At 31.6% G+C, this 26496-nt stretch overlaps 1 protein-coding gene across 1 annotated transcript in view; it reads left to right on the top strand.

Moving 5' to 3' along the window:
* LOC129950714 (uncharacterized) overlaps positions 1–20600 on the top strand; it is a 166173-nt gene extending 145573 nt beyond the window's left edge. Inside the window, exons 7-8 of the mRNA XM_056062636.1 lie at positions 15124–15344; positions 20520–20600. Coding sequence (XP_055918611.1) covers positions 15124–15344; positions 20520–20600 — 302 coding nt within the window. The remainder of the gene's footprint in view (positions 1–15123; positions 15345–20519) is intronic.
* Positions 20601–26496: the final 5896 nt, after the last annotated feature.

Here is a 26496-nt window from a genome sequence, read left to right on the forward strand (position 1 = left end):
AACATATGTGCATATAAACCACTATTCTACAGCCTTCAAATTTTGTTTAAAAGATTAAGTCTACACTTTTTAAAATCCTAACAAGATTTAAAAACCCTTAATAATAATTTAATAAGAGAACACACAAAACAAAATCCAACTACTTTTATATTGGTGCGATTTAGTGTGTAAAAGTCTCATGTACGTAAAAACAAACTCAGCAAAAAAGTCCTTCCAACTCATACATCATGCATACAGTTATTCAGCTATAGAAAGAAGCAAAGCAAATGATTATGTCATGTCACATCCCAAAGCACTACTTTGCGCCGCTCCTCGTGTACTATCGTCCTTCTCAAATGGCTCACATGGCTAAATGTATTCAAATGAACAATCATCGTTCCTTGGCTATATGTATATGTGCATTGGCAACATGTAGTACAAAAATTTAACCTCGACCCGTGTGCACGTTGCACTTTCACAAGTTTTTCAAAAAAGCCTTTTTTTTTTTAGTTAAATAAAAATCCTGCTCCTTCGTCCGCTGTGTAAACGACCTATAACATTTACACAGATATGACAATGGGTAATCTCAGGACATTCAGTGCAACTTTGACTACGTTTACATTGTAACCCAGTTTCCTCATTGTCATCGTAGTTGCAGTCGAAGTTGTAGTCGTAGTCGTAGTCTTCGCCTTCGTCGGTCGTCGTCGTCGCAGAGATTAACCCTTTCTACGTGTAAATATGGTATTTGGTAGAATAAGGTTAAAGAAGAAGAAAAAAAAAGTACTAAAACGAATGGATGGTAAATGGAGAAAGGGAATGCTTCGAGCTTCGAGGAATGCTTGGCAACAAATGGATTGAAACTTTTGTCGCATTTTCATTATTCAAACACTTACGCGATGAAGTAGTGTCACCTCGGGCTAAGGATGCGAGGGTTACCCCAAACAGCCAACCAACTATCCAACCAACATCAGTTGAGCTCAAGAAATCTATAGAGAGTGAGGAAAAAAGACAATAAAGTCTACATAAGTACGTCATAATGGAACTACGACGACGACGGAAAACTGTAAGACTTTTCCTGTTGAAAAGTGGTTACCTTTTTCCGTGAAAATCTCATCTTTCGCTTTTCTATACTTTACCTATTATGGGATAAATATATATTTATGTTTTTTTTTTCTTTTGTTGCTCTGGCTCTAGAATCGAATGTAGGTACCTATTTTCTTAACGACTTTCTTTAAGGCAGAATTTCACCAGCATTGGATCTTATGTACGTAAAATAAATTGCATCACTTGCTTTTTTTTAACAATCGCAAGTTTAATTTTTATCCCTTTTACTGACATTTTTCTAACGTCAAAATAAGTCTTCTCAAAAATCAAATAAACGCAAAGGCTAGTCATTTTGACGTTTTATTATTTTTTCTAATACAAATACGAATTTTTATCTCAATTGTCTGCCGTTTTTAAACTGTCAAGTGGAACGAATGCTTAAAACGTAAAATAAGTTGACTGAAAAGATTGAAACATGAACACCGACTAAGAATTCACAGCTGTCAAAAACTTTTTGTTAAAATAAATCATCTAAAAAGAGTCCGATGTGAACAGCAGTTTAGAATTTATAAGTGTCAAAGTTCGTTATAATGAATATCGCATCAAAAAGGGACAAAGTGAACACCGTCTTGGACGAGTCTATAGCTGTCAAAATTTGTTAAAATGAATAGCATAGCTGTCAAAAATTATTCATGAAAATGAGTTCCATAAGAAAATTTGGGTGTGAACATAGATGTCAAGGCTTTTTAGTTAAAATGTATTGACTTGAAGGAGTCCATTGTGCACACCATTTTTGAATTTATATAGCTATCGAAATTCAATGAAATAAATCGCATCAAAAGTGAGCAATGTAAACACTGCCTTAGAAATCACAGCTTTCAAAAGATATTCGTGAAAATGAGTTGCTTAAAAAGACTTGGATGTGAAAACAGATACCAAGGGTTTTTAACTAAAATGTATCTACTCAAACGAGTCCTATGTAAACACCAATTTAGAATTTATATAGCTGTCAAAATTCGTTAAAATAAATCATACCAAAAGTGGTCAATGTAAACACGGTCTTAGAATAAACAACTGTGAATCATTTCCACAGCGTCCAATGTGAAAACAGATGTTAATGGCTTTTCATTAAAAAGAGTCCATTGTGAACATAAATGTCAAAAAACTTTTCGTTCAAATAAATCCCCTCAAAGGTGTCCTATGTAAACACTACTTTAGAATACATAGCTGTCAAAATGTATTAAAATAAATCGCAACAAAAGAGGCCAATGTTAATAACACAGCTGTCAAAGACAATTCATGAAAATGAATACCCTCAAAAGACTCAATTACAAATTTTAATATTAAAACCTTCATCTGTCAAAATTCGTTAAAAAATCAATTTTTTTTAAATGAATCCCATTAAGCGGTAAAAATCACAGTTGTCAAAAAATAATTGTCGGCATAAATATGAAGAATACAAACTGTCAGACTTTGGACGGTTTTCAAAATAAATGATAAGATTTCTGACAAGTAGAATTTAAAAAAAAAAACATTGTGTTATATGCATAAGGTAATACATAGATATTACGCTGTATACACATTGCACTTTTTTAAGGTTACTCATTTTGACATAATTTGAAATGTCATAGGATAGTTTTTTTTAGCTATCAAGTGAAAATGAGACACAATTATGAGATGTCAAAATGAGTCTTCTCAAATAATAACAAAGTGAACACCTAAAAACATCTCATAGCTGTCAAAGTATATTTCTTTAAATAAATAAGAAAAAGTCAAGCTTTCGACATAAGTTTAAAAATCAAATTATACTATTAGAATTCTCAGAGGAAAACTATAGATTAGGTTTAAGTTGTAAACTAAACTGGCATTTTCATATTGATTTCTTTTAAGATGACTCATTTTGACAGTTCACCATTTTATCTCGCTTTAACTCATTTCTCAAAATCAAAAAAAAGGTACCTCTTTTTAACTGTCAATTTAGAACAGTACACAAGTTTAAGATATAAAAATGAGAGTTGCAGCAAATGGTTGCCATCTGTCAAAATTAATTACTCTCATATTTAACTGCTGAAATTCTCCTTTTCTAAGCAACCCATTTTTCTATGAATTGCATTCCTTGCAAATACAAATTTTTCCATATAGAAAAGAAATTCAACTCTTCGCTTCAATGAATATGAACAAGAATAAAAGATATTGAAACAAGAAAAACTTTTTCCCAAGGAGTCTATAAGTCCTTCAACTTAACAAAAAGAAAAACACACACACACACAAACAAAATGTTGGAAAAAATTACCAGAAGAGAAACACTCGAATAAACGTGAATTCAGGATTCACAGTTAATGGACCGGATGAAGAAAAAGGTATTGGCAAAGTGACTCTGCATGAGAACGAGGTGAGCCAAGCTTCAATAAAGGTATAGCTAAAGGTTAGATAGGTATAGGTCTATAGGTACCTAAGGTAAATAGGTATAAGGAACCTATACAAAAATAAAGAGATATGTAGGAAACTCTACTTCATCGTTATCCTTATGGGGCTACACCGATAAAAATAAAGTAACTCAAAAGCTTATAGAAAGATAGATATACAAACGTATACTCGTAGGTAGGAAAAGAAAAAGTTTCTGTTGTAATAATTTTATTTTTTTAAATAAATTTTATTCATGACCAAAAAGGAAGAGAGTTGGTCCCCCATGATTTTGATTTACAAACTAAGTTTTTTAAGGTTTAAAAAGGGGCAAACGCTTAAGTGAATGAGGAAAGTAGGTAGGTACCTTACAGACATCTACGAGTACCTATTCGTATATTTTCTTTTTCTTTTATTAAAAGAAAAATAATGGATAAATTGAAATAGGTACTTAGTTTTATTTCAATGATGGTGGTTGTTTCGAAAATGAGGCAAGGTAGCTAGTTCCTGGTGAGTGCTTTAAGCTGGGTATATAATCAATTACCGTCAATGTAATAAATATAAGGTACCTACTCTAATTTATTTGCCACTTGTACATTATTTATAAAAGTTAGATGTGCGCAATTTTTTTTAGGAAACAGTTTTAAGGCCTTGAGGTCAAGGTAAGTCACTAAAACCTTGGCATACAAGTCGTTTTTAATAGTTTTTATCATGAGAATTATTGTGAAATTAAATGACTAAGAGCATCATTGAATGTTTGTACACTGTTAAGCTGTGAAGTTTAAAATCCTGCAACCCTTGAAAAAGTCTGCTATTCCAATTGGCAAACACAATATTGAAATGTACCATCTGTTAGACTATTTTAAATGATTTGAAAGATTTTTAACCTAATTTTCTTGAAAAACACAATGAAAGCTGCAATCGCAATATCTGTCAAATAAAATGGACAAAGCCCAACACAACTGCTGCAGATGAAGCTCGACGAGTTATTCAAGATTCTACTTTGACTTTTTAGTTTTCTAAGTTCATCCATATTTCAACGCAATGCTATTTAACATTGAGATCGAATTGAAATTCGAAAATTTTTCAAACACAATAATTCCACATCAAGCTTAATCATCTTAAATTACTTGAAAATGACAAAACGGCCGCAAGTTTTAAAGGGTTCCCAACTTAGAGGTTAACACCTCAAAAAAATTACGCTTTCATTTTGAAGAGGTACATTTTGAGATAAATTGCAATTTTTGTCTTATAGTGAAATTGCAAGCTCTTTAATCAAGTACCTTTTTACAAAGTGTTTAAGACTACAAAGAACAGTACCCATAAGATTGCAACCCTTTAAACCTGTTCAAATTCAAGCCTTATGATTTTTTTTCTATAGTTAGCGAACACTAAAAGGGTTTTGTATACCTTTAATATAATATGACAAAAACATAGTGTGAGCATTAGGGAAAGAGGTAAAGGTTAGTTAGGAGGTATCGGTGTACATTTATTTTGAATACCTGAATATTGCAATCATATGGAAAAATAGATCGGGGCAAGGCATTCCCCATTCTCGCAGTACGGGTAAAAAGTGAATCTCTGTACTTCAATGAACGGTGCTTGGTTTTCACATTTGTTTACAAACTGTTTCAGAAAATTGACGAACAAAACTAAATTAAAGTTTCATTTAAGTGGGTATTTCACATAAACAGATCCCTTAAGAAGGAACAAATTTCTGTTCAACAGATATGAATTAACTATTAACTGAAATACAAACTACAAGGTCAATGTTTGCTAAGTTAAGTCGTTTTTCTACTTAAACTTGTTTAAAAAGTTAGTTAATTTAATACCTTTTAATAAAGCTGAGTTGGTAATTAGGTAAAATAGCAAAGGAGATTATTCATTTTCTTAATTCATCTTTAGTTTATCTAAGCGGGTATTTCATTTAAATGAACTGATGACTAACAAATGTTTCTATTGACTATACCTAAGGTTAGAAAAGTTGAATGGGCTGACGGTTGGTATTGTTACAATCACACTTAGATCAATATAGATCCATTGTAAAACCCTAAATGAAAACATGTTATAAGATTCAAATGATAGAGCTCGCCAAACGCGTGGGTTTATGTCAGTCGTCATATTCACTTGAGTGAGGAAAGGTTACCGCATGTTATCTTATTTTACCACCACAAAATAGACCCTATCTTGTCAAAACCACAGCTTGACCATGCCTTGTTTAACTATTAGTTGAAAAAAAATGTGTGTCAAAATTAATAGTTTAATTTTTATTTGTACAACTTTTTTGCACATTAAATGAAAATATTTGGAGTGATTGAAAACTTTATTATAATCTTTAAAAATTGGTCTGTTAAAAAAAAAATATTTCCGTCAAGTGGAAAGTGTTCTCTCACTAGTTTTCAATCTGACAATAATACAAAAGGAATTTTCAAGTGTTCCTCCGTAACCCAATTCAAAGACAGTATTAAACATGATCTCTCTATTGCCCAACTGAACGCGTCTTGCCTTCATTTCTCTTAGACTACATGGTTTTCAAAAATTTTTGCTCCTACCCATTTTTGCTAAATCTGGCATACCCCAAGGTGGACATTTAGGTGCTTTCCTTTTTATTATTATTAACGATATGGAACTGTTTTGTTAATATTTCCATATCTCACTTTTGAAGACCACAACTAAACCTACATTGTTTCTCAGTTTGTTGTAAGAAATTTCTCTTTTTATTTAAAGCTATCAAATAATATTTTTTCTGAATATTATTATTAGGTCTACCCATCACTTTAACAATGCGTTACCTTTGAGGTTTTTTAAGTAAACTGGAGGCAGGCCAGGTTCAATGTAAATAGCGTAGTTTGGTGTATTAAAACGTAGTTTAAATGTACGTCTGGAAAAGTACCGTTGGACTAATTCTATTACTTCTAATTCCTTGTATCCATAAACTTCATTAGCGTATAAGAGAGATCTTTTGATAGCTATCTCAAATGCTTTGAATTTAGTCGATGCATCTATGGAATTACTTTTGAAGAAGTTTGACAACATACAGTTGATAGCTGCTTTTACTACCTTCACTTTGTCTTTAAAATGAGCTCCAAGATTTAACTTATGTGTTATAGTAAGTTCTAGGTATACGTAATCAAATCTCTACTTCTGTTAAGATTAGTCCTGTAACTGCGTATTTGAGATCTGAAAACCATTATCTTTGATTTTAAGGTATTTATTTTAAGGACCCGAGTATCGCAATATTGCATTAAATTTGTTAATTTGGAGCTGCAAAGTCTCTGGATTATCGGTTAGATTGCCAAGGTCATCTGCATATAAAAGCACCTTGATAAATACATCTCCAAAAATAAAACCACCTGAAATTTGATCTTCAATGTCATTGATCAAAAAATAAAGGGATTCAAAATGCAACTTTGTGGAACTCCCGTTTCCGATTTAAATTGATTTGACAATCTCATAGCAATTTTTACTAGTGAACTTGTATTTGATATAAGTTGTTCTTATGAACTTTGTAGACAAACCTTTATCTGTGAGTTTGAAAAGTAGTAACCTTCTGTTTATAGTATCAAAGGCATCAATAAAAAGTCAAGCAATACTCGTTAAAGTAAAAATTTGGTCAATTGTAGATAGATTTGCTCGGAACCCAGCTTGGAAACAACTTATTTTATTATTCCTTTCAAGCCAGGAAACAAGCCGTTGGTACAGTAATTGAGTAAACATTTTCCGCAGAGAACTGAGAACAGGGATTCCCCTGCAGATTGCCGGTAGGTTAGGATCTCACTTTTTAAAGATCACAGAAATGTACGAAGATCGGAAGCTATTTGGAATTGTGTCATCTATAAACATCGTTCTAGAAATTGTGAGCTGGCATTTTTGTAGAACTCGACCGGTATGCCAAAGAAATTTTTCAATATTTTTGTTACCAGAGCTCTCTAAATCACCTTTGTCAGTTCCAAAACAAGACCACTTTTAATTAATTTACAATAAGACTTTTGAAGAACATAGACAGATATCTTGATTAATTGCTTCTTTTCCGGCTCTATCATCTGTCTAAACCCTAACAACTCCATCTTCTTTAACACTTACCCTCGCAATTTGAGAAATACTCTTCTGTTTAAATTTCCCACCAACGACACGTCTTATTGCTCAAGATAACCCTTAACTTAAATGTTATGGAATTTTAATTTAAACAAAAATATTTATCAATTTCAAATGCAACAACGTCTATTATAACATTTATTTCCAACACCTTCCGATAAAAGATGTACCCATTTTTCAAAGGGCTTGAAGCCTAATAGTCCAGTCAATGAACGAAAAAAATTGCCTTCACTTCAAAAAAAATCCAACAATTTTGAAAATTGGCACTTTTACTAAGGTAATTTGAAGTTAGCGGCAGTTAAGAGAAACATGGACTTTGTTTCAGTTTTTCTCGTTTGTCGTATCAAAAAATAATCTCGCACAAAATTAAAGCTTATTAAATTTCATAAAGAATTTTGATATTAATTTGTTTGTCCTTTTTTAGTTTTAAATTGTGATGATTTTTTCTAACACGTTGATGACGATTGTGTACCTTAAACTCTAAAAACGTTTCTGGAAACTCTTATAATAAAGAAAACGATCATTGTAAATAGAAAAAGGAAAAGCATCGCAATAGGGCATAACATTATATCAGTTGTGCTTCCCAGATCATTCATGTCTCCAATACTAAGCACCCTTGCCTTATATATATACAGAAAGCTTGGTTTGTTTTTCATACTATGAAGCTCAGTTATTGGAGACATCAGCTATTTGCAACAAGCGACCAGATTTTAGCGGTTCATTTAACTAATTTGTTACAGCCAAAACCAAATGACACTCTTTGGTTAACATCAAAGTTTATTACCATTTACGATGTTCCAGGATGGAAAGGGCACATTCACTCAATAACAACAGGCTTATTTAGTGTAAAAATAAAACCCGAGATGAATTTGAAAACTTTGTTCAAGAGGTTTACTTTACTATGAGAAGAACTGACCGATTTTGGACAGGGGTGGGTCGGACCAAACGATTGAAGAAACTCTAATGCGTAGAATGAAGAGTATGGGTGGCTTGGCACCAAGGCATGGAATCACTGATAGTGTACATAGCAAATGAGTTCTAGGGCTGATTGCACCTCATGAAGTTTTCTCATCAATCGAAAAATTTACTGGAGGTCTTTTTACTACTAGTGCGCAACATGAACATTTTGGGGAGGTACGTAAAATTAGACATAATACACACAATGCAAAGCTGTCAAATTGGTTCCAAAGTCCTCCTTCATTTCCAGTTACAAATTAAATCATGTCAATAGAGAGTGGCATCGTTAAAGATGATAAAGTACCTTGTTTCAGAAGTAAGAAGGGACATACAAATTGAATACTACCTTTTTTGTGGACAATTATAGACATGAAAAGGAGGCTGGGATGCGACCCACACTGATAACTTAATATCCCGTCTGTCGATTTGTCTTGCTTAAAAGTTTGTCTATATGTACTCGTATCAATTTTTAACCAAATTTGCGTAATATTTCTTGTAGATTTTTTTTATGAAAAAACGGACTGTTGGATTTTTATATAAAAATTACTGAATATCGATAACAATAAGTTTGAAGCCAACATTTTTAAATTTTGAGTCGAAAGCAAATTTTTACCAAGTTTTAGTATTGTATTAGATGAACTTTACTTTTATCTGACAGCGAAATTGCAGGCACTTTAATTGATTATCTTTTAACAAAAGAGTTTTGAATTACTGAAAACAGAACCTATAAGACCGAAACCCTTTAGCCGGTATAAAGTCTTGCTTCAAACTTGGTTTTCCACCTTAAGTGGAAAATTATATATGGATCACATTTTTTGAAAAAAGGATTTAGTAAATTGACGAACAGAAGTAAATTATAGATTCAGTTAAGTCGTTATTTCACTTAAGCAGATTTCTGATGACGGACGAAACTTCTATTCAACAGATATAGGTTAACTATCAACAGAAATTCACATTACAACATGAATATTTGTTAAGTTAAGTAGTTCTTTCTTAGTTAAACTTATTTCACATAAGCGGTTATCTGAATTATATTCAATTTATCATCTTTTAACAAATATAAGTAGGCAATGAGTTGAAAAAGACAAGGATATTATTAATTTTGTTATACCAGCTAAAGTTTCAACTAAGCGGGTATTTCACTTAAATAAACTGCTGACTGACAAATGTTTCTTTTGACCATACATTTGGATAGGTAAGGTTAATGAGCTGACGGCTTGGCCCACAATTACCGTCACACTTAGATCAAAGTAAATCCATTGTGAATAACTTGATAGAAATCTATGAAAAGAGTCCCATGATAGAACCCGCCAAAGACGCTTCTGCTAGCTGTAGCTCGAAATCGCTTGTAGATGTCAGTCAGCATATTTACTTGGGTAAGGACCTCATGTCCTCCTACGTAAACCCCTCATCTATCTTCTTGAAACCACAGCTTGACCATACCTTTCATAACCGTTAGTTGAAAATACCATGTGTCGCAAAACCAATATTTAATATTTTGAGTAATTGAAAACTTTGTTAGGATCCTGAGAATGTGTTCTGTAAGTATGCCAACTTGACAAAAAAAATTAAGAATATTTAAATTTGTGTATGTTTTGAATTGAATAGAAATCTGTTATTAATAACAATCTCTACTTGTAAATATCTTTCAAAAATGTACTTAAGGTTTTCCAATCATGTTCATTAAGGATTTTATAGTCTCTTGCAGTGTAAGAGTATTTTTTCCGAAAAAGTAGCATCTTTGAGTTTTGAATATTGGACAGACAGATACCAATAAAATGTAGACATTCTACTTTTGATTTTTAGTTGCACAGCGTCCAGAATTGGTTAAAACAACCATTATAAGGACTTCTATTTAAGTTGAGAACTTGACATCTTGCTTTAGAGATTAGGGATATCTCTTCATAACTGAGTAAATCCTTGAAATAATTTCTGGCACCAAGATTATAGCTGAGCTGACTGTAGATTATTCTACTGAATGAGTCTTGAGCTTCTTCTATCAGTGAATGCCTCATTATGTCCTCATTTTTTTCTATGATGCTGTATATTTGTTCTTTCACATGGTTTACATTGCTGAAATTATCATCCAATCTCTCACTCCACACTCATTGCCAACTGATTGCCATCTTAAAAAGCACAAGTCCTTGTTTCTCAGCTCATATAAAAAAGTTTTTTTTGAAAGTCTTGTGCTCTGATGGTTGCTCCAGACTTTGATGATGTAGTCTGATTGAGACTTCAGGGTGCTTGTTAGAAGTTCTGGAAGTCCTGTTTCTAAATATATGGCAAAACTAGGCATATTCAGAGGTAGGGCGAAAAGTTTCTTTATAAAATTCCTATAAAATTTTTCGATTTCTTCATATACCCAAAACCTGAGCAGCATACAAGAGAGTAGATTTTACTACTGATTTAAATATTTTGTAAAGGGTGTATCAAAATTAACGCAAGATTTGAATTAAATAGAAAACGCCGTTTTTAGTCTTTTGATAATTATATTTTTATTGACTCGTTAAGTACATAGGATAGGGTTATGTATGGAATAACACATCGGACAAATGGCCTCCACGGCTTTGCATACACATGCGCACTCTTTTGTTGAAATTTTCCATGACCATTCTGCATAAATGTGGCTGAATTTCGTTGATGCAGCGTTGAATCTCCTCCTTTAATGCACGAGTGGTTGTGGGCTTGTTGACATAGACTTGTGATTTCAAATAACCCCATAAAAAGAAGTCTAATGGTGTTAAATCACACCATCTAGGAGGCCAATTTTGATCACCGAAACGAGAGAGTACACGACCTGGAAATATCTTATGCAGTAATTGAATTGTTTCACGGGCTGTATGACATGTGGCACCGTCTTGTTGAAACCACATATTGGACACATCAATATCATCCAATTTTGGCAGAAAGAACTGTGTAATTATGTCGCGATATCGAGCACCAGTAACAGTCACTTGACCAGCATCATTTTAAAAAAAATATGGCGCAATTATGCCTCCAGCCCAAAATCCACACCATACAGTCACGCGTTGTGGATGCATTTGTTTTTCGACAATCACATGTGGGTTCTTCGAACCCCAAATGCGGCAATTTTGGCGATTGACAAAGCCATCAAGATGAAAATGTGCTTCATCGCTTAGGACGATTTTGCTCGAAAAATCAGGGTCCATTTGTTGATGTTCAATAATCCATTCAACGAACTCTCTTCTCTGTCCATGGTCATTAGGCTTCAACTGTTGTGTTAATTGAATTTTGTAAGCATGAAGACACAGATCGTTGGTGAGTATACGCTGTAGAGAGGTTCCACGACGTCGAATTGAGGTTCCTGGATTGTCAGCAACACTCTCACGCACTGCTTCGACATTCACATTTGAACGGCTTTTTTTGGACGACCAGTGTGTTTGGCGTCTCCAACGGATCCAGTCTCCATGAATTTTTCAATTAATCTCTTCACAGTTGACGAAGTTAAAACACTATTCCGACCATATTTTGTATGAAATTTTCGAACTGCAGCCGCCAAGCTTTCACTATTTTTGAAATATTCTTTAATAATGAAGACATGTTGTTCTATCGTGTAACGCTCCATTTTTAATAACCCTATAATGTTAGCTGTCAAATAGCTTTTTTTCAGGGTTGCCAACACTTCACTGCACAAATGGCCGCAAATTCAAATCATGCGTTAATTTTGGGACACCCTTTATTTTGTTGAAAAATGTATTTGTTTTTAGAAAGATATTTGTCCATGTTAAATTTTTCAAACTTTGTGAGCTATGGGCTTTCTCCGATAAATGAATTTTGAAATTTAATGTTGGATTCAATTTCAAGCCTAGATATTTGATCTCTTTTGCTGCCTCCAATCGCGTACCATTATATTTCCAGCTTCTTCCATTATAAGCGCTTTGTGTATGGGCAAATACTATTATTTTGGATTTTGTCGTGTTGAAAGTCCCCATCTGTTATAATATGCAGATAACCGATTAGTCATTAATTGTAAACCTTCGGGTGATTCTGAAAGTATAACGAAGTCATCGGCGTATAGTAACACACTTACGGTACATCATTTATAAATAACGAGAACAAAAGAGCGCTAAGTTGTTTGACTCCTGTGCTGGTGCTAAACCATTCTGAAAAGATCACTCCATCGCAAACAGCAGCCTTCGAACCCGTGTACTGTACATCTCTCTAATTACTTTCAGGAACTTTGTAGATATACCAATTTGTGTCAACTTATAAATAAGAGCGTTCCTATTGATTAAGTCAAAAACAGCTTTAAAGTCAACGAAAAATGCGAAGACTTTTTTGTTACGTGCTTGAAACACTTTGACTAAAGATGATAGTGCAAAAATGTGATCGATCGTTTCAAAGTTGTTTCTGAAACCAGCCTGTAGATCAGATAAAATATTGTTCTGTTCGATCCATGTTTCAAGCCTTACAACTAGTATACTGCAGAATATGTTTGCAATTACATTCGTGCATGAAATTCCTCTGTAATTTTCGGGTGAGTGTAGGCCTTTTTTATGTATAGGAAAAATGACGGATTTTTTGAACGATGATATGTCTTGAATTCATAAAGATTTTATTGAAAATAATTTTTAAATGGTTGAGAATCATGGGGTTGCATTGCATTTTTGAAGAATTCGTAAGGAATTCCATCTTCACCAGGTGCCTTGTTATTTTTTTGTATACATCTAATATTTGGTCAGTGATTAAAAGATTCGCTGTGAAAGTTGTAAATCTGGAATCATTGGAGAGAAGAAGCTTTAAGTGAGTGGCAAGGGTTTCGGTAGAAATACCTATTTTAAAGTTGGTTCCGTTAATTTCTTTCGCGATTTCCAGAAGTCCTTTGGATTTTTAATAAGGCTTAGTTATCAGTTGCTTTTTTATTATCATAAGAATATTTGTTTGCATACATAACATTTTATAACTTGCGTTCGCTTCTTCTTAATTGAAGATCATTTGATGAGCTCAGTGCTTTTAGAAGTGCAGACGATTTTTTCCAAGCTTTATAGCAGTCATAGTCAAACCATTTTGGCTTAAATTAAAAGTTGGGTTGGGTGAGAGTGATGTGTTATGCGTTGAACTTCGTATGTATTTAGCCAACTTATTAGTGAGAACTTCCGGTAGTTCTGATGAAGCGTTGCTGTTTAAAAGAAACGAATCCAAGGAATGTTGGTATAGGGTAACAAAGTCAAGGTAGTAGATTAAGATTGGTCTCTGTCATTTGTGAAGAGTTCGCGATTTCTACTTTAAAAGGCATATGATCAGAATACGGCTTGCACTGAACTTCAAAGTGTTGAATCGTGTCAATCCAGTCATTATTGGTAGCGCAAAGATCGATGATTAAGCGGGTATTTTTAAGGTTTTCAAGGTTTAAAAAAAGCGAAGAATTTTAAAATCTCACTGAAATAAAATTTCCAAAAACTAAATTTGTTTTTTTTCTTTCTCAATGAGTTGAAGAATTCATGAAGGTATTGAACTTTGTTCAGTTTAGTAAGTATTTCATATAAACGGGTTCGAATTCAGTCCAAAACTTTAGGGTATTTTGTTAAAAAGTATACGGTATGCATACATTTCCTCCTCAAAGTATTATTACTTTCATCTTAATATAGGTTTGAGTAACTTCTAGTAGTTGTTGAAATGTACACGGCTCTAGTTAAATTTTCAATTTTCAATATAGACATTATCCAATAAGGGATAATCTTCAGGACAGGTAAGTTGTTAACAGACCTCCTTGAGGCTGTTTGCCGAACAAGGTGACACTAAGACTATATTGCAAGTCGTCTTTATCATGGTATTCCAGAATATGTAGCATGTCAAAAACTTAAAGGCCTCAAACTTAAGCCTTCTCAACTATGCCCTACACCTCAAACAAAATTCTGTTGACAAACTTTAAGCCCCAAGCTTATATTTACCGAATAAAATGTTAGGCCTACAATATCGATGGTATAGGTATAAATAATAATTATTGAAACATTGTATCTACAATTTATGTATACTTTAAAAAGCACTTCGATACTTTCTCTCCCATTTTTGAGGTAAAGATATAATAAAGTCTTTATATAGGATATGGTCGAGGTATACATAAACCCTTAGGAAGATTAAATTTTAAAGGTTCAATTCAACTGTAAGCAAGCACATATAGACATGAAAATCGTTTTAAGTTTTAATTTGTTTTCCATTGCATCAATCTCATCTCTTTATAAATACATACCATCAGCTGTCCAGACAAAAACACATTACTCTCCAATCCTCGTTGGTCGTCCTCGAATTTTGAGTGTTCCATCGATGTCGGGTCCTGTCAGGAGCACTCTAAAGATAAATTTCTCAAACTCCGCATATTTGTATGTATGATGTATAAATTTTCTCATACTAAGGACCTATGAATTTGACGTATGATTTTCACAATTCATATTTTCATCTCTTGCTTAAGTGCAACAAAGTTCTCCAATTTTGTGTTTTTCATGCTTCATCATAAGTAAACCTACCTTAAGCAAGATATCCCGCCATCATCTCTTATCTTTCTTTCCCAAAAACTCAAAAACAAACACACACACTTACAAAGTTATATACTTACATATTTCGAAGGAGCATTTCTAGGTAAAGAGCAGCAAAATGTAATCCTGGCGTATGCTTGTATCTTTTCAGACATCATTGAAGCCCACAAAAATCATCAACTCTGCTCGCTTACCGGCGTTGAGGGTGGTCACTCATTGGGCGGTTCATTGGCTGTTCTCCGGACGTTGTACGCCATCGGTGTCAGATATATGACTCTAACGTCCACCTGCCATACTCCTTGGGCCGATTCAAGTCACGCTGATGCACCAACCTTCAATGTTAAGCACGGAGGCTTAACTATTTTCGGCAAGGTAAGTTTAGTTTCTCACCTCTAAACAATCATTTATCCATCCATCCATTGAAATACTTCAAACAATGTATCCTCTTTTCAATATTGAAAGGACTCTCTATATGCACTACAAATGTGTTTATACATATTTCCATTAACCAAAAAGCCTATAACTTAAACGTGACTATTCACGGTGAGTGTGATTAAGATAAAATATTCAACCTTATAGTGTATAGTGTATAGACCTTCTGTACTGTTTGTGCTTGAACGAACCTCAAACTATCCAACGACGACGGACGAAGGACGAAGGACTACAACGACGAAGAAGAAGGATATTCTGTTCAGGTCCAGCACAAAGACGAAAAGAGAGTATAGGCCCTGATGAGTAAATATATGAATGTATGTAGAATAACAGGACTTTTGTTTTGTGTGTGTATAGTCTTCATAATTTAATTGGATTTTAATTGTAGTCTCGTTTTAATTTGCACTTGCCTGAAGGCATCTCTGGATGCATTGCAGGTCCTTTTATAATATTGAGAGAAGAAAGTCTGCGATGCCACATGGAATGGCATAAAGCACATCTGAAAGGCTACCTTTGGTATACTATACCCATGTATGTATTTGTAGATATATCTTTATAGCCTTTTGGTAGATATAAAGGAAGTATGCATCATCTGCAACATGTGTGTGGCTTTTAAGTGAAGAGATTTTCATGTATTGCAAAATGTCTACCATTTTGTTAAGCAAGACTCGCATCATCACAGCCACAAGTTCCAGAAGTCTTCCTTTCAGTCTCACTCTTTTCCTCTCCTTCTCCTTCTCTTTCTGTTCATTGTATCTTTATTTTGTGTTTTTTTAAAAGAGATTTTTCAAACAAATGCCATTAAGAGGAAATAATTATTCACTGATGATAACAAGCTTGCCACCTCACACTCAAAATCAAACAAAGGGTGTTTCAAATCAAAGTCAAAGAAACAAAAAAAGTGTTTTTGGAGGTTTTTTGTGCTCAAACTTTACTTTAAAACAAAACATAACACAACAAAAAGATCAAAAATAAAAAGGGTCTAAATAATTTTAATTCATGAAGTAATCGTTTGATTAATAAAACTGTAAGGTGTCATTAAAAATAATTGTTTGGTATGATCTCTTGTAGTTAGACAACTATTTGAACTCTTTTTGCTTGTATGACGAAACCATGTTTAAGTTTTATGAACTACAACTTACAAAACTACAAAATTCAACTATTGCACTATTCACGTTTTCAAAGTTTTGGATTGAAAGTTTCAAAAAGCCGAAAATTTGCACTATTGAAAAGTTGAAAGTTGAATAGGAGTATTGGTAAAAGTTGGAAAAATTTTAAGAGTTTAATAGTTCAACGATTGCAAAGTTTAATAGTTGAAAGTTTGAATAACTGAATAGTCGATTGCATAAAAGCTGGAAAGGCTACAACTAAAAACTACAATACGTGTAACACAAAATTTCTAAACTAAAAACTCCACAACTACACAACTGCAAAATTACACAACTACACCATTACACAACTAAACAACTTCACAACTACAAAACTACACAACTACACAACTACACAACTACACAACTTAACAACTACACAACTTCACAACTACACAACTACATAACAGCGCAACAGACCTACAAAACTTCACAGCTACATCACTACACAACTACACAACTGCGAAACTATACAACTACATAACTATAAAATTTCAAAACTACACAACTACAAAACTACACAATTGCGCAACTACACAACTACAAAACTACACAACTACAAAACTACACAACTTAAAAACTACAAAACTACACAACTACACAACTACACAACTACACAACAACACTACTTCACAAGTACATAACTACACAACAAAACTACAAAACTTCACAGCTACATCACTACACAACTACACAATTGTGAAACTACACAACTATATAACTACAAAATTACAAAACTACAAAACTACACAATTGCGCAACTACAAAACTTCACAACTACACAACTACAAAACTTCACAACTAAAAAATACTATTTAAATTCTTAAACCTTTGTGTTGACAACTTGAAGTTTTTCTACTTTACCCAGCTCACCTATCAAGCTTAATTTTGGTCCCATATTACTCGTAAGCTTCACTGTATAGGTATACTTTGTTTGATTCATGATTATACCTCCTCCGGAATTGTACCTCATTTCAAATGGCGCCCGAAACTAGTAAGAGTTTAAAGTGTCTTTGACTTGATAGAGTCTTAGTTTTATAGAATAGCAGCTTGGAATTTATTTCGAGATTTTATTAAACTTGTTTGAGTTTTTAAGAAACCATAGTCTTTTATGTGTAGTCTAAGTTCTTTTGAGCCTCACTCGATCTGAATAAATGAACTCTGAACACGGTTTTGGGTATTTGTAACGATGCCACCTCTGAAGTCTCATTTCATAACTTAAAGTGACAAAGCTGTATTGAATTAAACTGTTGGATATTTGATATTTTATTTATTTTCTAGGTCTTCAAAAGCGCAGCTTTTATGCATTGATTTGCAATAAAATTAAACGATTGACGAGCAACTTGGACGGTAACTTGGTGTGCCTTCATTTATTTTTTAGCCTAGTTTTCGGATTTTTCAACACGAGTTGTTGATGAACATTGTAAAATATTGATGAAATGTAAAGTTTCGAGTTGCCAAAGCTTACAGAATTTGTTGAGCCAATCCCCAAAAATGACGGCTCTGTTTCTCGCTTAAATTATTAATCGAAAGCACTAACGTCAGATTTTTACAAGGTCCTGATAACGCTGATTAATTTATCAGCTTGAGAAATATCTTGAGGAACGAAAGCTTCTTAATGACCGACAGTATGGCTTTTGTAGCAACTTATCCAGTGGCATTCTCATGGTTTTTCATGACAGTGGAATCTATTATTGCACTTAATATTTCAAAGGCATTTGATAAAGGTTGAAATCCTGCTCTCATATCGAAAATTTATGTTTTCGGTATTGACGAATATCTTCTTCGTTAGATTTGAGATTTTCCTTAGAACAGTTCAATACAAGTTTCAAATCATAGACTCACTTCATAACTATTGCTGTGCCCCAGGGCTCCGTTTTGTCTACGCGTCTTTTTCTTATTTTGTTAAATTATATAAAAACTACATGGAACTTGATGCTTATGGTAAATCATAGATATTTTTAGGTTTCAACAACCTCGATTACGATTGGTTCTCTGTCATTGTGCCATTTCTCATTCCTGGTTGTTCTACCGGAACCATTCCAGAATATCATCACCTTGGATTTGCTCAAATTGATTTTCAGATTCCATAACCGGCAATACACATTTAGTCGGTTAATCATCAGCTTTAGGGTTTTGGGTGAGTAATCAAATAGTATGACGTCATCTACAAAAAGCAAGGCTTTGATGAGTGTCCTCAATATTTCAATTCCATAAGGAAGAAAATCAATCAGATCCTTTAAGAACAAAGCAAACAAAATTAGACTCCCATCTTGGATTAGAAATTCTCCGACTTTTCAGCGCCATTCCATTCAGCTGCCAAAATTTGTCTGACATCCCATAATTTACATACGTTCAAAACTTGTGCAATTACATTCCTTCCCTTGAAAATTCTAGCAATAAAAATCGTGCTTCTAAGAATGCCCATCAGTTTACACTTGAGTCTTATTTCGGTCATACTATGAAGTTCAGAGATTGGTTCATTAGCCGCACTACTCGAACGTAGGTGGATATTGCCACGCCTTATTTTTTCCTGACAGTGCAATTGTCAAGAATTCAAAACCAATGTTTGCCTTCTTTCCAGTTTTCTAGACTTGACTAACTCTAGCTTCAACTTTGAACCTTGAGCCAGACAAGGTTATGAAAACTTGAAAAAAGAATTCTAGAAAAAGAAAAATTAAACCAACAAATTTCATCAAAATCAAACCTAAAAAATATCAGTTAAATTAATGAAATTAAAAAAAAAACACACCCTGTAAAGTTGCAAATTGCTTCACCTGTGTCTTTTCTCGTAGAGTTGAGGTAATTAAGCAAGACTAAAAGCAGGAAATTCCATTTTTCCAAAAAGGTAAAGAGGAACAATTTACACATAACGAATCTGGAGAGTGTGGTTCTTTTTGTGGAAGAAATAATATAAGTGCTGTCATGTGGGTACTCATTCAGATCACAGAAACCATTATTATTTTCAGTCTCTAGATATTCTTACCTACCTACAGTTCATGTACTCAAATGTAGACGCATCACTGAACCAAAAAGGTACGTAAATATAATTAAAAAGTTCGTTGAGACAATGAATATAGTGATGGAATTTGTCCAATAAACACATTAATTGTGTCAGTGAACTATCGTTTATTATTCTCCATTTCCGGCTTAAAATTTTACAAACATTTTAAAATTTTCGTTTATAACCACAATAAACTGAGTTTATTGATTTTAATAAATCCATTAATAAAAATAAATAACCGTTTATATTTCCATTTATAATATTAATAAACCCGTTTATAGCCTTAATGAACAGAGTTTATTAATTTTAATAAATGCGTTTATAAATATAAACAACCGTTAATTATTTCCGTTTAGAGTATTAATAAACCAGTTTATAGCCTTAATGAACACAGTTTATTAATTTTAATAAATGCGTTTATAAATATAAACAACCGTTTATTATTTCCGTTTATAATAATAATAAACCTGTTTATAACCCCAATTAACAGAATTTATTAATTTTAATAAATGCGTTCATAAATATAAACAACCGTTTATTATTTCAGTTTATAATATTAATAAACTCGTTTATTGCCTTTATGAACAAAGTTTATTGATTTTAATAAACACGTTTATTAATATAAATAATTTATTTATTAAACCTGTTTATAATATTAACAAATAAGTTTATAACCGCAATAAACAAAATTTATTGATTTCAATAAATTTGTTTATTTCGTTTATTAAACCCATTTGTTAAATTCACAAACAGGATTATTAAAATAAATCCTTTTTTCAGGAGGATTTACATGACTGCAAAAGCTTATTACTTTTGCCATACTTTTACCATTTATCGTCAAAAGCGTATTTTTTGACAAAACATAGTAAAGTAATGGCAACAATGATGAAACTTTTTCAGTCGTGTAAGTCCAGCAAATATTGATCTAAAGAAAACATTCATATTAATATTTTTAAAAAAAAGTTTCCAACTTCCAGTTACAAACCTGTTTACAGCGCCAATGAGTCACTTCATCCTGGACCTCACTATCGAAATCTATGCTGAAAATTATAAAAATTCTGAAAATAAAGAATTTCGAACTAATACAAAAGATCTAGTTAATTTAATTTTACAATTTTTATTTTTTGCAGTTAAGTTCATTTATTATCAAGTAAATCAAGCACCGACCCAAACAAACGAATTCTAGGAGTCCTTGATGGTAAATCTCGTGAACGTTTTTTTTCCCTCGTTGTCTTTCCTCACAACTTTTTGGAAAGGCACAAAATACCCATGTAGGGCCCAGAGTAAAGCTGCATCTTGACAATCTGAGAAATATAAACAATTTTATTTAAAACATTTTTCATATCATCGATTAATAAAGAAATGAGTTTCTATATTATAATTTAACAAAATTGTTTTGCGAGTATTTGTTAAAGCAACATTAGTCTTGACATACATTTTTTGAAATACTGTGTTTCGATAAAACCCAGAAATGAGGAACAACCGATTGGGTAATGAAGATTAAAAAGATAAACAAATTTAACAAATATCTATTGCTCTCAAAAAAGCAGTAGGTATTGTTATATCAATAATTCAATACAAATTAAACTACGTATGTACATTAATACTGTACCCGGTATCTAATAAAATGTATTTATTTTATATCTTGATCAGATAACAATTTACTTTTATACCGTTGTTATCAATGGCGGATCCAGGGGTGGGTGGTCGTAGGGTTCATGACCCCCCTGGGAGATAATTTGTTTGCCTTTTTCGTAGGAATTCCCTTCAATTCAAACTAATCGTATTGCAATGGATTATATTTTGAATGATTTATTTTTTGTGCATGAAAATAACATTTGTATTTTACTTCCTTAAACTTGGTTGCTAAAAGTACTACTTTTGACTAAAGATTGGACCAAGAACATAATATGAATCGAATATAGCCCTATTACAAAAACACAGCACAAACTCTCTAACTTTTGACCAATGGACGATCCAGAAGGGGGGGGCTCATATGAGCTATAAAGCTTATACAGTTAACGTTGTATACAGTTAAGTTATCATCGTGCACCATTTTTAGGTTGTCTATAAACATCTTACAGAGGCAATCTTTTCTTTACAAACAAAGCAAATCATTATCGCTAAATTAGTCTGCTAGCTCTTATTTTAACATAAAATATTTTAGTGATAGTACTTAATTATATAAATTTAATATGCAATATGAATATTGTAGATGTGGTAATTAAGTTTAACGAATTATAAACTTTTCAATGTAATTATAGACACTTCGCATGGTAATAATGTTGATACCAATTCAACTAAAAGTAAGAAAAGAAATGAAGAACAATTTCAAGTAAATTGAAATACTTTTTCGAACAAATTTTTAAATATTATTGTTCAAAATGATTTAAACACCTTTGCTGTTTTTTTTAACTACTGAATAAGTTTTAAATTGTCTATTGTCTTCCATCATTAAACATGACAGAAATCAAAAATTTTAGTTGCTAAAAAAATACGAATAACTTACATTTTAAGATAATTTTCTTCTTCAATGTTTTCCCAGTAATGTTTGTATGGATGTATAAACCATCAACAGTCGCCAGTTTCTAATAAATACAATCTGTAAATTTGTGAAAGATTTTTAAGTCAGCTTCATCATTAAAATTTTTAACAACTTATGTTAATTTTTGTTTAGGTTTTTATTTTTTGTAAGAAAATTGTCTATTCGATTTTTATTAAAATGGTATAGAATGTTGAAAACAATATTTACTATAAGATAATATTAGTTTGAAGGCAATACTTCAAAGTTTTGAAAAGATATTTACGTCGAAAAACAATTTTTACCAACTTTTCATAATTTTTGTTTAGGTTTTTATTTTTTGTAAGAAAACTGTCAATTCGATTTTTGTCAAAATTTTAAAGCATGTTGGAAACAGTATTTTTTTAAAGATTAAACTTGTTTTAAGTAAATATCTCAAAGTATTGAAAAGATATTTACGTCGAAAAACATTTTTTTACCAACTTATGTTAATTTTTGTTTAAGTTTTTATTTTTTGTAAAAAAATTGTCAATTAGATTTTTGTCAAAATGTTATAGAATGTTGAAAACAATATTTACTATAAGATAAAATTAGTTCAAAAGCAGATATTTACGTCGAAAAAAATGTTTACCAACTTTTGCTAATTTTTTTTTAAGTTTTTATTTAAAAAAAATCTCAATTAGATTTTTATAAAAATTTGACCAGATGTTGAAAACGTTATTCTTTGTTGCACAAAATTGTTTTGGTGATGAAATCATTTTTATTCGTAAAATTTTCGAGGTGACAAAATTTTTATTTCACTTTTTTTGATTTATAACAGTTGATTGGATTTTCCCAAAAATATATGTACATATGTACTTGTTTGGTATAACGTTAAAATATATAATACACAATTTATTTCAAGTCTCTAGCGTTATTAGTACGTGAGATATGTAGGAGTTACCGAAATGTTCACCTTTTTTAAACTGCTATGGTAAAAAATCACTCACGCAATTTTCTTGAGAACCTTTTCTGCATCATTCTGCATCTGTATTTTAAAAATTAATTTGAAGTCGATATCTCTTCTGTTTCTTGTGCTGTGGACGACGAAAAAAACGTCGCGAACGTACAAACGTGTGAAATTTTATGGATATAAATAGATAAATTACTGTGGTACTTAGTTGAAAAAATATTCAAGAAATGAGATGGGAATTAAAAGAAAATTTGTGTAGTTAAACTGACGTGCGCCGCGCGCCCGCCGCCGCCGCGCCGCCGAGTCGCTCATGGCGGTATGCATTCAACAGATGGAGAAACCATTTTGTTGGTGTTGCGCGTTGCAGAAAGGGGATTCACAATTATAATAATAATAACTAATAATAATATCTAATAATAATAATTAAAAAATAACTCACCTGATTAACTAATCTAATAGTTAGCTGATGCACTAATAATTTTTTAATATCTTGACTTCACTTTTTTTAATGTTCACTTTAACTATAAACCACTTTTTCGTGTGGGCTTCTTTTTGTAAATGATTTGTATTCTATTGGTTGTTGCTCGTTGAAATTCCGCGGCACTTCTTTTGTTCGTTCAGTTCGGCAAAAAAACTTCTTACATTGAACGTATTGTTAAGCTCCGTTTATACTGCCAATTTTCAAAGAAATTTTCATATTTTTTAGCTAGGAATATTATAATTAATTAATGGTTTATTAAAATTAATAAACATGATTTTTATTTATTTAAACGGATTTATAAACGCAATAAACGGTTAATTGATTTGAATTAACATGATATTTCTTATTTATACTCCGTTATGTTTATCAGACGCTTCGTTCAATTTGTAAACAACCGCCAGGAAAATTAATAAACTGTTTATTACCATAGTAGTAATTGGGTTAGTTAACATCAATGAATATGGTATTTAATTATTTTATAATATATTGCCGACTTATACCACGTGTTCACTGGAACAAAAGAAAAAAATAGGAGAAAGGAAAACTTAAATCAACATTTATTTGAAAAAAAAATAGGTCATCACATTAGTAAGATTAAAACTAAATATAAAAAGATGGCGATCGAGTATACTTTAAAAATGTAAGAAGTTGGTCAATCAAAATTAAAATCTATAGTTATTCTTAGAACATTTAAGATAGGAGTATTTTAATAAAAATTAAAATGACTGTCAAGTACATTGGTTTTGGCTTACCTTATTTTTAACAACACTGTACCTACACAAATATTATTATTACTCTTGTTATTATTATTATTATTATTATTATTATTATTATTATTATTATTATTATTATTATTATTATTATTATTATTATTATTATTATTGTTATTATTATTATTATTATTATTATTATTATTATTATTATTATTATTATTATTATTATTATTATTATTATTATTATTATTATTATTATTATTATTATTATTATTATTATTATTATTATTATTATTATTATTATTATTATTATTATTATTATTATTATTATTTTTATTATTATTATTATTATTATTATTATTATTATTATTATTATTATTATTATTATTATTATTATTATTATTATAATTATTATAATTATTGTTATTATTTTTATTATTACTGCTAATATTATTATAACTTTATTGAAATCTAAAATAAATACCAGTATTAATAAATAATTAGCGATAGCTGCCAGGAATTCACGCTTGTACACAATAACACAGCAAATACTGCAAAAAACAAATGTTGTAAATCTGAACGAAATTTTCGCGACATTCCACACACTTTGTTTTGTATTCTTTTTTACAATTTAAACACACATTTATATATTTTTGCGAACCAAGTAATCATGAACGTTCGTGCTTGCCAAAAGATGAAACAACCAAAAAACGAATCGTGTAATCAGACACTTATTCGATCACGCAGTCATAGAAGATAAAGCATTATAAAGATACAAATCCTTCTTACGTTCTGTAAATATTACCGTAGATTTGTATATTTACAAACGGGCTCAAAGTTTCCTTTGACCCTTTGTGTATATGTTTTAACTTGAAATAAGTTTGGTTTGGCTGGTTAATGTGAGTTGGTAAAGGTAGAAGTTGAAGTTGATATGAGATGTGTGACATTCAACATTTTTTTTATAAAGGTGTGAGTGAGAGAAATGCACTATAGTTGGACATTTCACAAATAAAATTAGTCTCAGGTGTGACATATTACGATTTCCATCAATTACATTTTAAATATTGACTATAAGGATTTTTAGGAAAAAGTGTGAAAGTGTGAATCTGGGTAAAAAATACAATTTTTCGTTAAATTTTAACAAACGATATATTATTTTTGATAAATTGTTTATTATATATAACAATGGTTAATTAAAAACACAGCCATCTACAACAGACATGGTAGTTACACCCAGCTTACATTACTATTATTTACAAAATAGTAAGAAAGCCCAAAAGATGCCAACGATCGAATATAACAATTATGAATGAAAATACTAATTGAAGGCTTGTGTTTTTGTTTCGTATTTTAATGTCTTTAATTGCAAGTAGAAAACTCTATATTATGATTTTATTAAGCTCTTATGTATCCTTATCATATAATATTAAATGAGTAGTACCCGCGGCATGAAGGTTAGTGTGTTGGACTGTCATGCAAAGGGTCTTGGGTTCAATCTCTGCCTGTGCCACCCTAATTTAAAAAAAATTAATTTTCGCGGGTACTGCCTCTTGCAAGGAATTGACATTTCCTTCAAGAGTAATTCTTGTCATGAAAAAGTGCTTTCTCAAATTAGCCGTTCGGATTCGGCCTAAAATTGTAGGTCCCTTCCATTCCTGATAACAGTACTCGCACACAGGAATAGTTGAGAGTTGTAAGTCACCAGGTCCTGGTTCACAACGGACTGTTGCGCCACCCAATTGTTTTTTAATATTAAATGCAAATGTTTCTCATTAAACTTTAACCTTAAGATCGACTTTATCAAAAAATGGTCTGCTTACATAAAATATAAAAGTACTTAGCCAAAATTATTACCTATATAGAATTAAAAACAAATTAAAAGACATCAATTATGCTCTAGGACTTTTGCTCTTATAGAACGAGTTATAAATATAAATTAAACTCATCACTGAACAATTTACTTATTTTGACTGCAGCGTTACTGCAATTCACAAGAATTCGTATGAAATGATATGAAGTTTAGCGATATTCCTCATACAATTTCATACAAATAATGTTTTTCGGCATCGTGAAGTTTAGTTCCGCTGAGTTTGAGTGCAGTATTATATTTATGATTTGATAATTGATTGATTCAAGGAATCAATTTCATTTTTGGAGGTTGGGATATAATATTTAACAATTTGCCTCTTTATAATGTTGTTCATTACAACAATAAACAGTTTATTATTTTTTAATTGCCAAATTTGTATTTGTCAATGAATAAGGTTATAAAA

This window comes from Eupeodes corollae, chromosome 3 (genome assembly GCF_945859685.1).
Source record: "Eupeodes corollae chromosome 3, idEupCoro1.1, whole genome shotgun sequence".
NCBI classification, from domain to species: domain Eukaryota; kingdom Metazoa; phylum Arthropoda; class Insecta; order Diptera; family Syrphidae; genus Eupeodes; species Eupeodes corollae.